We start from the raw sequence: 12,917 nt of genomic DNA, 5'->3' as shown, positions 1-12,917 counted from the left end.
GGCTAGTCACAGGAGCAAGTTCAGTGAGAGACTGAGATTACCAAAAAGCACCAGTGAACGACACAGGAAATCATTCCTGCCTGTGTACAACTTCCTGTACAACTCCTCCATCTAACACACTGTAAAACAGTAAAATAGAATAGATTAGATTAGATTACATAAAACTTTATTAATCCCTCGGGTGGGTTCCTCCGGGAAATTCGGTTTCCAATAGCACTGCACCGACAGAAGTTACAGAATGTGAGCAGAAATATACCATATATACACATATATAAATACAGAGAATACAAAAGGATAAATAGAATAAATAGGAATAAGAATACAAGGGAATTGCACATTTCAAGTATTATGAGTCTATTGCACCGTTGGATATTAACACTTCACTGTGCAATACTTTCGTATTGCACAGTGAAGTGAAGAGGCACTACAGCTTAGTTGTCCCCCCCTCCTTTGTCACCCTGTCTCCCCTCCAGAGAGGAGTTAAACAGTCTGATGGCGTGTGGGACAAAGGAGTTTTTAAGTCTGTTGGTTCTTATCTTTGGAAGAAGCAACCTGTCACTGAACAGACTCTTCTGGTTGTTTATGGCCGTGTGCAGAGGATGCCCAGCATTGTCCATAATGTCCAGCAGTTTTTTTAGTGTCCTTTTCTCTGCCACTGACACCAGAGTGTCCAGCTTCATGCCGACCACAGAGCCAGCCTTCCTGATCAGTTTTTCCAGCCTGGATGATCCTTCTTTGCTGTGCTGCTCCCCCAGCACACCACAGCATAGAAAAGTACTCCTGCAACCACTGACTGGTAAAACATCCTCAGGGGCTTCCTGCAGATGTTAAAAGACCTCAGCCTCCTGAGGAAGTACAGTCGGCTTTGGCCTTTTTTATACAGGTGCTCTGTGTTGCATGACCAGTCCAGTTTGTTGTCCACCCACAGCCCGAGGTACTTGAAATAGAAAATGTTCACAGGTTAGAGTCAAATGTCAACCATATATATTCCACCCCTCTAATATTCTCACCTCTGTAATATTCTTGATATCTAAATTGAGCTATTTGTATACATTAGTGCTATTTCTTATATAATGCAGTGAATATGGGGCTGCATTACATCCTGCAACACCTCGACCGCCCGGGAACTTATGCCAGGGTCCTGTTTGTGGACTTTAGTTCGGCTTTTAACACCATCGTGCCTGAACTTCTCTCTTCCAAACTCTCCCAGCTCAGCGTGTCACCAGCTACCTGTCAGTGGATCACCAGCTTCCTGACAGACAGAAAGCAACAAGTGAGGCTGGGGGAGATCACCTCTGAAACTCGGTCCCTCAGTATTGGTGCCCCTCAAGGATGTGTCCTCTCACCACTACTGTTCTCCCTCTACACTAATGCCTGCACCTCCAAGAACTCGGCTGTTAAACTCCTAAAGTTTGCAGATGACACCACCGTCATTGGCCTCATTCAGGATGGTGATGAGTCTGCATACCGACAGGAAGTTGAGCAGCTGGTACTCTGGTGCAGTCAGCACAATCTGGAGCTGAACACTCTTAAAACTGTAGAGATGACAGTGGACTTCAGGAGACATCCCTCAACTCTGCCCCCCCTCACCATATCAGTCAGCCCGGTGTCCACTGTGGAGATTTTCAAGTTCCTGGGTACCACCATCTCCCAGGACCTGAAGTGGGAGACCAACATCAACGCCATCCTCAGAAAGACCCAGCAGAGGATGTACTTCCTGAGACAACTGGGGAAGTACAGTCTTCCACAGGAGCTGCTGATCCAGTTCTACACTGCAGTCATTGAGTCTGTCCTGTGCTCCTCCATCACAGTCTGTTAAGGTGCAGCCACCAAACAGGACAGGAGCAGACTGCAGCGGACTGTACGGGCAGCAGAAAGGATCATCGGCGCCCCCCTGCCCTCCATCCAGGATCTGTACCTCTCAAGAACCAGGAAACGGGCAGGAATCATCACAGACCCCTCACACCCTGGACACAGACTCTTTGACCTGCTGCCCTCTGGCAGACGGTACAGAAGCCACAGGAACACTTTCTTTCCCCTCGCCATCTCCCTCCTAAACAGTTGACCTGTCACACTGCTCCCACTGCCAGACTGCACCTGCTCCTTATGTACATTCTGTAGTATTCATTCCACCTCATTTCATTTCTGTCATCCTGTATTCTATGTATATAAGTTTAGATTGTTTATTTATAGTTGGTTTATACAGCTTTGTGTATGTATATGTATGCATGTTTAATGTATATATAGACACGTGTGTGTGTGTGTGTGTGTGTGTGTGTGTTTTACATTGTTGTACTTGAGAGTCACCATCTACCGGAACCAAATTCCTTGTATGTGTCTGCGCATGGCCAATAAACACGATTCTGATTCTGATTCTGAGTTGTAAACTCTGTAACATGTATTATTTAAATAGTTTAGTCTGTTACTGCAACTGTGACCCACGTAATTTCCTTAGGGATTAATAAAGTATTCTGATTCTGATTTTAGTTTAGATTTAATGAATTGTAATAAGCTCACAGGTAGCTGCAGTTCTCCTCCTGGCCTCCTGGTGGCGGCGGAGGGCAGAGGTCGTTAAAGCTTCAGCCGGCGCCACAGCGGAGTGTTTCCGGAAACTTCATGAGCGGTGTGAGCCGAGAGGAGGTGAGTTCCATATTTATGTTAAAAACGTTTATCCGAGGCTCCTCTCACCGCGGTTTAACAAAGGAGCTGCGCGGGCGGAGGTTAAATCTGTAAAGGTGATTTTTGACGTTAAAGCGACGCCGGAAAAAAACATTTAGTTTAAAGGCTAGCTGGGCTAAGCTAACACATGCTAACATTAGCTGAGTGAGGGAGGTTTCTGGGAACCTTTGAATGAATTCAAGCTGAAGCTTTTGATTTAGCCAAAGCTCCTTAAACAGCGAGTTTTCAAGTGTAACTTAAACGATTTGTTTCTGCTCTGGTTGTGTGAGTTTACCGAGACATTAGCAGGAACGTGGGTAAGCTCGGGTGTTAAACGGGTAAACGAGGCTTAGAGGTGGAGTTGAACACTGAAGAAGCTGAAGCTGCTCTCCTGTTGTCTCCTCAGACTCCACCATGGACATCAGACCGAACCACACCATCTACATCAACAACATCAACGATAAAATCAAGAAGGAAGGTGGGTGCTGTTCCTCTGCATGGCTGACAGCAGCGAGTTTCTTCGGCATTAGAGACTGCTGTGCTGACGATCACAACGCTGACTTCACCTGAATAATCGAATTTTAACAATCAGTGGAAGTTGAAATGTGACTGAAATTAAAGTTGGATTAATTTTCTTTTTGTTTAACTGGGAAAAAGAGACACTTGAGATTTAAATAGCGTGTTTGAAGAGAATAGACGGGGCTCTAGAGTGCGACCAATTTGGTCGCAAATGCGTAAACACAGAGCGGACCGACGCATCAGAATCAGCTTTGTCTTTCTCGGCTTTCTTACCCCACGGCCCGAACACGGACACGCTGTCGGAGCTCAGCGATTCTGATGCGTCGGGTCTGCGCTGTGTTTCCGTCTTATTTGCGCTGATTCTGAGCTGCAGGTTTTGTCTCTCCAACCAAAATTCGCCGAGCCAGCAGCAAAAGAAGCAGCAAACTACGCTTCACATGTGATCAATGTCGTCATGAATTCCCTCTGACTTTTGCTGTTTTGCTTCCACCACGATAAAAATCACACTTCATGCACAGCTCCCTCTCTCTCTCTCTCTCTCTCTCTCTCTGTACATCAAGATCAGTTTCCCGTCTCAAATCTCTGTTTTCTGCATTATTCATTGGCTTATTACCCACCAGTCTACCGTTGTTTACAGCGCTGTCGGCCGCTGTCTTTTTCTTTTCTTTTTCTTTTTTCCACTTAAATGACCTCGGACAAGAAAGCCTAATTTCTGCTGTTCAATACTGAAGAAATTTAAACTTCTTAAAATTATGCAAAATTGCAGAATATTTTTAAGGTTATCTGCTATAAAACGCCAGACCAGGAAAATCTCCTTCATGTTTTTCTGTTTTATTCTCAGTTACTTTGACACAAAGGCATCTGCTGTGATGTTCACATCTCTGATGAAGTCTCATGTGTATCAGTGCTGATAAATGACCAGAATTATGATATTTCTGACTGTCTGAGGCTAAATTGAATCGAATCAGGACTTTGAGAACCGGAATCGAATGGATTATAGAAATCAGTGATGATACCCAGCCCTAGTGAGCAGCCTAGGCCTGACAGAAGTGGATGTAGCTGTGGGGAATAAGAAAAGATGAAAAGAACTATTGATAACTTTTGTGTTAAGTTAAGGACTGATCCGTCTGAAATTCATAGCCAGCTCTGACACGGTGCCATCAATCTTTGAATGCTGAAAAAGCAGCAGTGTATCCAGAAAACACATTATATGCTGCAATAAATGCACTGCCCAAGTGTCCCCTCTCCTCACTGCCTTTCAGCAGCAGGCAGCAGCAAACAGGTCGTCAGAGGAGCCGAGATGATGATTAAGTTTAACATTTTCTACAATATTGACAAAGCACTTTAAGCACAAGTTTGTTAGTTAATAATTTAGAAATGAATATTGTCTGTATGGACTTCCCCCCCAAAGAAAGTGCACATGTAAAACTGCGGTGTTAAGCGATGCGGTTGAAAAATTTGAGTGCGCCTAACTTTTTGGCACAAAGTTAGTCTAGAGCCCTGATAGAAGCAGTAGCTGAATAACAGCCCAACACACAATGGACACATTAAACACTGCAAAGGCTGGAAGAAAAAAAACTAAGCATTAAGTTAATGACGCACTCTGATTATAATCCATCAGACTGCTCCGTGTTTTAATGAGAGAGCTGTGGTATTGATTTAACCGTTAGCTCACACATTGGGCATTTTACCGGCTTTCTTTCCAACAGTTTCAGCAACAGTTGCCTCAAGATGCTTAGACAGGACAGAGTAGCTACGGCCCACTTTACCCTAACTTTGTAATTACATCTTTACAGCTTACCATGGATTCTTTAAGACTGCCTCAAATTCCTTCCTACTACTTACTAAACTTTAATGATATCGTCGCTCTTTTCTACTTTCAGTCTTTATTACGAGTAGTTTCACCTTTCATTGAATAGTCATCTTATCTGCTGCCAGTACACTTATCAGTAACTGTGATTGGTCAGATGCTGCTGGCACCGTCCTGTTCAGAGGAAATCTGGGACAATACCTTAGTAGTAGCGTTGTAGTGCCGGGGTCAGGATAAGTCATCGTCTCTGTGAAAACTTCAGTTCAGCAAACAGAAACCTGAGGAGCAAAGAGCCGAACCTCCCAGAACCCCTGATAGACGGAGGTCTGTAGTGTGTGTGTGTGTGCGTGTGTGTGTGTGTGCGCGCTGTTTGAGTGTAGAGAAATGGAACAAGCGCAGGAAAAACAAAAACAAACATTATGTATGTACTGCTGAGTTTATTGCAGGAGACGAGGAGCCTTTTTTCTGCAGGCTTCACTCTGATCTTTGTTTCAAAACATGTTTTAATCATTTTCCGTATAAAGCTTTTGACAAAAACTGTCAAATGAATTCCTCGTTTTTCAGTTTTCTTCTTATTTCTTTTTTATTTGGTTCAGAAGTGGCAGTACTAATCATTGAAAATAAAATCTCCTGATTAGTAACACGTTGCAATCATGTAAACTTTATAAAGTTCTTGCACAGATGTGGTTTCAGACTCCGAGCCCTATTTTCTCAGTTTAAATCATTTTTCAGATAAATAAATAAAACAAATGTTCCACAGTTAAAGTTTTACTGATACAAACGTTTAGATTTCGCAGTAATGATATTCCTCAGAGTTATTTCTGATGTGAATGCAGCTCAAACTGATTCTTCTCTTGAAGCTTCATCCATGAATCATTTCTTTAAGACTTTAAATTGGATTAACTGATTAGTCACCAAGGATGGAGTACCAGTCGGCTGTGACCTTTGACCCTCCTTATAATAAAAAAATAAAAATACTCCAGGATGAATGTCGAGATGTTTGTGAGGGTGTTTGAACTCGTCTCATCTTCCTCCCGCAGAGCTGAAGCGCTCGCTCTACGCGCTCTTCTCCCAGTTCGGGCAGGTCATCGACATCGTGGCCATGAAGACGATGAAGATGAGGGGACAGGCCTTCGTCATCTTCAAAGAGCTTGCCGCCGCCACCAACGCCCTGAGGCAGCTGCAGGGCTTCCCCTTCTACAACAAGCCCATGGTAGGCCGGAACACCGCCTTCGTCGTGGTCATCGCTGACTTCCTCCCCCTGAGCAGCTGTGCCTTTAACCCTTTTGGTTTTTTTCCAGAGGATACAGTACGCCAAGACCGACTCTGAGGTCATCGCCAAGGTCAAAGGGTCATATGGCGACAAGGAGAAGAAGAAGAAGGAGAAGAAGAAGGCTCAGGAACTGGCGGCTAACGCCACGAAGAAACCGGCAGCGGTGAGTGAGCCAATAAAATGTCTCCCCTCACTCCTTCATCAGACCTGTAAACGTTCATATTTCGGACAATTTCACCAATTTTACAGGAAGTTACTGTTCACCAGACGATTTTTACCTGACAGCCCAGGTGAGCTGTTCGCCCGCGGCTGCTGTGATTGGTCGGTCGGTTTGTGTTGGAAGACATTTCCAATGATGGCAGAAATCTCTCGTCTGGTGGATCAGAGCGACAGTTCCCTCTGAAAAATGCTTTTACCACCGGGGGCGCCGTTTCTTTTCACGTTTGACTTTTTTCTGGTTTTTGAAAGATTTAATGTTTTTTTTTAAAAAAGATTTTTAAAAAGTGCGTTTAACATTTTTATCATTATGAGACACAAATGCTGTGGCAACCCCGCCGACGTTAACGAGCAGCTGTTTATGGTTAGACAGATGCGGCGACGCCCTCCCACAACGAGAGGACTGTGAGGGAGGGGGGGTGGACAGGGCCTGTGTACAGAAACCCTTCATGCAATACCGGGTATGATCACGGGGCCGGGCTGGTCGCGGGGGGCCGGGCTGTAGTGGATACGTGCTCGCTCTAACTCGGATCATTTTCATGTTGTACATTTTTAACCTGGACTTCGGGGCCAAACTCTGACCCCGTCTGTCCTGCGTGAACCCCTGATGCCGTCTAGCGTGGATCACGGCGTACTTTCAAACAATAAACGGTAAACGACTTCATCCAGATGCTCCTGCAGCTGTCTCCCAGCATCTGTGATGACGTTGAAGCTGCAGTTTGTGTCTTTACGAGGTCAGACCGTCGCAGCGCTCCAGCTGCTGCATTGTAGTCGTCTTTATTGGACTGTGAATATAAATCAGCCGCCTCATTTCAGGCTAAATCGGCAGACGCTGCCGGTGGAAGCAGCCAGGCTCCTCTTCATCAGCCGCTCTAACAGGGTTTCCGACAGGAAATGGCAGCAGCGGGGCCGGGCAGCAGATGCAAACCAGCCTTAAACCAGGATGGCTGCTGCGCTCTGGTCCTTTATTCTGTTGTTTAACTAATTCTGCGCTCACTGCTCCTCCTCTCGTCGTTCCCGGTTTTCCCGGCGCTGTATTTCATTTCTGACTCTGCTCTGCTCGACATTTCTCTGGAGATGAAACCTTTAAACGTGTTTCAGAGTTTAATGCCTCTGTCCTCCTTGTTTGCAGGGATTGGCCCCTCCTGCGCTCACACCTGCGGTGCAGGTAAGTTTTATCTGAACGTTGTCATGCCTTTGCCTGTCCTGTTTTTCCACAGGAGCCAGAAAAAACCTTCTTTGTGTTCCTGATAAGGAAACAAAGTTGAGTGATGGCGCCCTCTGGTTTTGCCGTGGCTCAGGAGGAGGCTGTGGGCCATCGGTGGTTTGATCCCCGCCGCCTACAGCCTGCGTTCTGTTGTCATTGTTTTAATGTGGCTGCAAACAGTGGATCGTCGCCACCTTCTGGCCACAGCAGTGTGTTGCAATCTAACAGCTGCTGCTTTAACAGCAGGAAAATAATTTTAATTTTCTAAAAGTTACAGTTTTCTGTTAAAATTTGTAGAAAAGTGAAAGCAGTGAACATAAATCCCACACTGGCCCATGTCTCCTCCTGTTTTCCGTCTCTGGCTCACCTGTGGGACGCATCAGAGTTATGAATAACTCGCTTTTAACGGCGTGCTGCCACCAGGCGCTGATACGGCTCTCGTTCTCTTCGCAGGTTCCAGACAACCCTCCGAACTACATCCTGTTCCTCAGCAACCTCCCCGAGGAGACCAATGAGATGATGCTGTCCATGCTCTTCAACCAGTGAGTGCTGCACAGCGTGCTCACTGTAGTCCTGCCACATACAAACAGTAGCGCCCCCTGCTGTTCCACCCACAGAGCTCCATCCTAAAGGAGCAGCGTCGTCAGGAGCCGTGAGGCTGCTGAGCTCTTTGACGGAGCCGTCTGATTTAAAAGCGTTAAACAAATGTGAACAAGAACAAAATGCAGGATTTACAAATCTGATTATTTATGCTCAGCTGAAAACATCAAAGGTTTAAAGTTAGAACATTTCTTCATTTATGTAATTAAGTCCGTATTTCAAATGTTTGTGGTCAAATCCAGCAGAGTTTCCATACGTCAGCGTTTATTTAACGGCAGATCTGAACGCGCTCGGCCTCCTGATGTTTGAAAATTTGTTTTTCGCCTGCAGGTTTCCGGGTTTCAAAGAAGTGCGACTCGTGCCGGGGAAACACGACATCGCCTTCGTGGAGTTTGAAAGCGACACTCAGGCAGGCGTGGCCAAGGACGCACTGCAGGGCTTCCGGATCACGGCGACCTGCGCCATGAAGATCACCTATGCCAAGAAGTAGTCGCCTCGTCCAATCAGAGACGGGACACAGAGACTGAGGGGGGGCGGGGCTGGCGGTTTGGGGGATTTCTGTCGTCTGACGGTGTGCGCAGCCTTATGGCGTCTGTTTGTTGTTGTTTTTTTTAAGTATATTTTCTGAGAGGAACGCCACGGGGCTGCTTCTGATTTTGTAAAATAAAATCATTTTTCATAAACGTGCCTCACATTTTTACTCTGACCCCCTCAGGTCTCAGAGGTCACGGTGTCATCTGATGAGGGTTCAGAGAGCACTCTTCTCCTTAGCGACCGGCGGTTGTCGTGGTTGCCGGTCGGCGTTTGGGCCTGTGTGGTTTTAGACATGAGCGCTGAGATGATTCAAGCCTGCGTGTTTTCACTGCGTTTCACCTCAGGCTGCTTTTACATTATTGATCAAAGCTTTGTGTCGTCATGCCGACAGGTTTCACCTCGGGCGTCCTGCAGTTCACGCCTGCAGCGCCGGCGGCTTGTCTCACGTCTTCAGGATATGAAAACCACGTTAAAGCAAAGCCTCAGGTTTTATTTCTGTCGTATCTGAGTTGTAGTTGATCATCAACAACATCCAATTAAAATCTAAGAGTTTCACCAAACCTGAAGCTCCGCCTATGTTAGTACAGTAACCTCACAGCAGCCATATTATTGGTCAGATGATGTCATTCAAAAGGCTCCAAAAGCACAAACACGCTCAGGTCAGGTGAAGCCAGCAGCTTCAGCCGCCTGTGTCACCATCCACTGGTTGGTTAAAGAGGCCACGCCCCCTAATAATACAAACTAAACAGATGCAACTGCACAGGTGTCAGAACGGAGGATTGGCTCAGACTACAGGGTTGTTTTTTTTTTTCCAACTCTTGGGTCTGTATGACGTCACCGAGCTCTTGTCCTTATATGGTCATCGGGCCTTGCCAGCTGCTGTTCAAAGCTTTACCTTAAGACAACTTTTCTCTGCTTTGATGTTTCTGCGACGAAGATGAAGATGACGAGACCCTGACCCCTTAAGATAAGATAAAAATGAGCAGAACAGAATTTTTCTGGGTTTTAAAATAGAAGTTCTTCCTCTTGTTTCTGTTTACGTTGTGATTTTTATTAAAACTGTGATTTAAACATGTGCGCCGTTGTTGCAGATTCTTTTCCAGTCGTTTTCCTGCCTCCACTTGTCTGTCGTGTCGCTGATCAGAGAAGGTTTATTGATCGGCCGTCGGCACATCAGTGCTTCCTGTGATGTCGGCTGTTAATTTCCTCAGAGCTGCCTGCAGGGGTTTATGGGATGGTGGACCCGTAGGTCAGCCATGACGGGGTGGGATCGACTTTTGGTATTTTATTGATCGGTCTCACAGTGCAGGCCGTCTGAAGACCAGCGACCAGCGTTTGTTTGAGAGCCTGTAGGAAGCACAGCCTGTATATAAAAGATGGAGGTAGCAACCTTGACCAAATAGTTGCACACTGGTTTGTAAAAGTGAAGCCTCGACGCCTGGAACAGAAACACCATCACTTAACAAGTGATGCAAGGAACTGCAGTTTCACAAAAACTCTGCAGACGCTGTAAAAGCCTCTGGTACAACGGGTTAGCGGGTGAGGTTAAAGAGCGGAGGGAGGGAGGGAAGGCAAATGTGATGTCATGCTGCTCTGGTGCTCTAACCTGTGAAAACAGGTGAGCGGAGAACAAGTGCTCATCACAGGAAGCCATCTGCACATTGTTCTGCCAACTTCCTCTGTTTAAGCTCCTCCCTCTGAGTGCCTGACACGGCGGTACAGCCATGGCTTAGACTGGGCGAGATGTACCTGTGCAGCTGTGATGTCAGTTTTGGCAACAGTGCGCATTTTTGTCGTGGTCGTCTCCGTGTTTGGAAAGTCGGTGTGACGCCTGGAGGTCTGGACCAATGAGCGGCGGCCGGAGAACTCTTCTGACTTAGAATGATCATAGATTTAAGTTTGAACCGAAAATAAAGACTGAGCTCAAAAACAAATAGGCTTTGCAATCACATGTTACTGCCCTCTGGTGGCTAGCACAAAGAATGCGGGTTGACTTTTCAGGCCCTGAAGCTTCGTCCATATCTGACACGTCGATGTGAAGACATGAAGATGCAGCTGACATCTGGAGGAAGAAGCTTGTGGATCTTAAGTTTAGATTAAAAGGTTTTCAGGTTTTTGTGACTTCAGGAGCTTAAAACAGACAAAAACACTCCAATGAGGCCGAGCGTTAAACCTCTGACTGAATCACACCCTCGACCTGAAGATGGAAGGCCACCTCAGGTTTTATGTTTCATTCAGAGATGATTCCTCCGCCTGTGGAGAGTTTCCACCCCCGCGCTGCTTTAATTCATCTGCCTCTTTGGCAGCTGCAGGAAAATGAATCAAAATGTTTGAGTGCATCAACAGAAGCGAGCAGAGAAAAACCACGCTGAGACACACACGAGGAAATCTTTCATCCTGGATGGAAAACACATGCAAATGATCTTTATTCACTGTACGCTGATAAATATGACAGTCACATTAATAAATAACCAGCAGAGGAGGCGGGAGAGTGTGCGAGGCTTCTGCTTTTTAAAACAGAAACAATAATTGTTTCAAAGTACACACTGTGTCTGTGTTTGAAATAATGTGAGTGCCCAAAATGAACCGAACCCATCAGACGGGTGTAAAGAAGCACTCGCTGTAAAAACATCAGCAGCATCTGCTGTTGATGGGATATCAGCCGCAATTAAACTGGGCCCGGGCTGTACCTGTGTCTGCCCCCTGGTGGTGGAGACGGACAAAGATGGACGTAGCTGCCTTGACATCTCTTTTTTTAATGAATCCAGATTTGAAGCCTTGAGGTAAACGTGCCCGCCGTCGCTGTGCTGGTTGCAAAAATGGAGCTTGGACGAGGAGGGGCGGGTCTGACTGTGAAACCGGATGCTCATTGGTTAATGAGAAGTCACAGGTCACTGGGAAATCGTCCATTAAGAATCCTGGAAACGGCATCCATTTATTTTACTGTCTGTGCATTTTGCAGACGAGTATCTTAAAAGTTCTAAATCATCATCATCATATGAAAGTGTTATACGGACCCAGAGGCTCATTCAGACATGAATCACAGACATTAATTATTTTATTGTTAGCATATGTATATTTAAATTTCTGATTAAGGACAGGCAAACCTGAAATTGTGTTGTTGTGTAATTTTGAAATTTTCTGTCTGCACAAATGTAAACATGGGAAGCACGTGACGCTTTAATGTTGTCTGCAGAAACGAGCTGGGCGGGCCCAGAAAACGGCGTCCAGGAGACCTGCCAACCACATCAGCCCGAGCTGCTGCCACAGGTGAAGGCTGGGGTGTAGATGGGCAGGTAAAGCCGATGTTCTCAGCTCTCTCATCACCATGACAGTCACATTGATGCTGACACCACCTCATGTTCGCCTTCCCATCACTCCGAGAAAGACACTGAAGTAACTGAACTACGTGAACTAAAGTCACAGGTCTGCAGGAAACTAAGTGGACCGCACTTCCAGGAGGAGAAGTGCCGTTAAATGGACTCCAAACAGGAAACCTTGCGCAGCCCGACACAGACGGGACCGACACATCATCCTCCCACAGATAAGCCTCATGTTAAACTCAGTTCTAATGATTGATGTTGATAAAGCAGCAGACCATATCAGAAAACCAGAGGATGAAACAGGAAACGGTCACTCAGAGACCCTGCAGTTCATCGGGTGGGGGTTCCTGTGGAATCTGTGGGTGGGCATGTTTCTTTTACACTGAAATCTTGGATTCACTGGATTCAGGCGTCCGGGTTCCTGTGGAAAGCTCTGATGGAGCAGCTGTTTAGCTGGGGCCTCTGTATGAACGATTACAGCCTGATGTGACTCTGAAGAAACAAAGCCAGCAGCAGTTTGTGGACCTCGGAGCAGATCTGGAGTCAGTCTGGTTTTCGTCATCGCTGCAGAATCCCTGGAAACGGATGATGGATGTGTTTGTGTGCGATAGCGTGTTTATGGAAGCGTCTGATGCTTCCAGGCTGCTCTCGGAGGTCCTGCCGGGGTTTCGTCAGCTTCGTCGCAGAAACATCAAAGCAGAGAAACCAGAGACGGCTGCGGGTTTACGAGCAGCGGATAAATGCTGCGTGATGCTTTCACAGCCGACTCTCGGCTCG

General features: G+C 46.3%; 1 protein-coding gene across 3 annotated transcripts; it reads left to right on the top strand.

Moving 5' to 3' along the window:
- The first annotated feature begins 2,526 nt into the window (after positions 1-2,526).
- On the top strand, positions 2,527-9,888 carry snrpb2 (small nuclear ribonucleoprotein polypeptide B2). 3 transcript variants are annotated; one of them, XM_003456494.4, is made up of 7 exons: positions 2,527-2,640; positions 3,065-3,136; positions 6,028-6,200; positions 6,289-6,423; positions 7,609-7,644; positions 8,137-8,225; positions 8,614-9,888. In XM_003456494.4, the coding sequence occupies exons 2-7, from the start codon at positions 3,073-3,075 to the stop codon at positions 8,771-8,773; spliced, it is 657 nt and encodes a 218-aa protein (XP_003456542.1). In that variant the 5' UTR covers positions 2,527-2,640; positions 3,065-3,072; the 3' UTR covers positions 8,774-9,888. The 3 variants fall into 3 exon arrangements, with proteins under 3 accessions (XP_003456542.1, XP_019216111.1, XP_013120380.1); XM_019360566.2 differs by lacking the exon at positions 2,527-2,640 and adding an exon at positions 2,643-2,735; XM_013264926.3 differs by lacking the exon at positions 2,527-2,640 and adding an exon at positions 2,833-2,975.
- The last annotated feature ends 3,029 nt before the right edge of the window (positions 9,889-12,917 follow it).

The sequence above is a fragment of the Oreochromis niloticus genome, linkage group LG6 (genome assembly GCF_001858045.2).
Source record: "Oreochromis niloticus isolate F11D_XX linkage group LG6, O_niloticus_UMD_NMBU, whole genome shotgun sequence".
In the NCBI taxonomy this organism is placed as follows: Eukaryota; Metazoa; Chordata; class Actinopteri; order Cichliformes; family Cichlidae; genus Oreochromis; species Oreochromis niloticus.
Note: the sequence above shows the minus strand (reverse complement) of the source record. Positions and strands in the feature narration are given on the sequence as shown.

Excerpts from the sequence above, each read along its gene's own strand:
- snrpb2 (XM_003456494.4), top strand. The coding sequence starts at position 3,073 with ATGGACATCAGACCGAACCACACCATCTACATCAACAACATCAACGAT. Across the intron at positions 3,137-6,027 it reads CGATAAAATCAAGAAGGAAG|AGCTGAAGCGCTCGCTCTAC; the intron begins GTGGGTGCTGTT and ends TTCCTCCCGCAG. Across the intron at positions 6,201-6,288 it reads CCTTCTACAACAAGCCCATG|AGGATACAGTACGCCAAGAC; the intron begins GTAGGCCGGAAC and ends GTTTTTTTCCAG.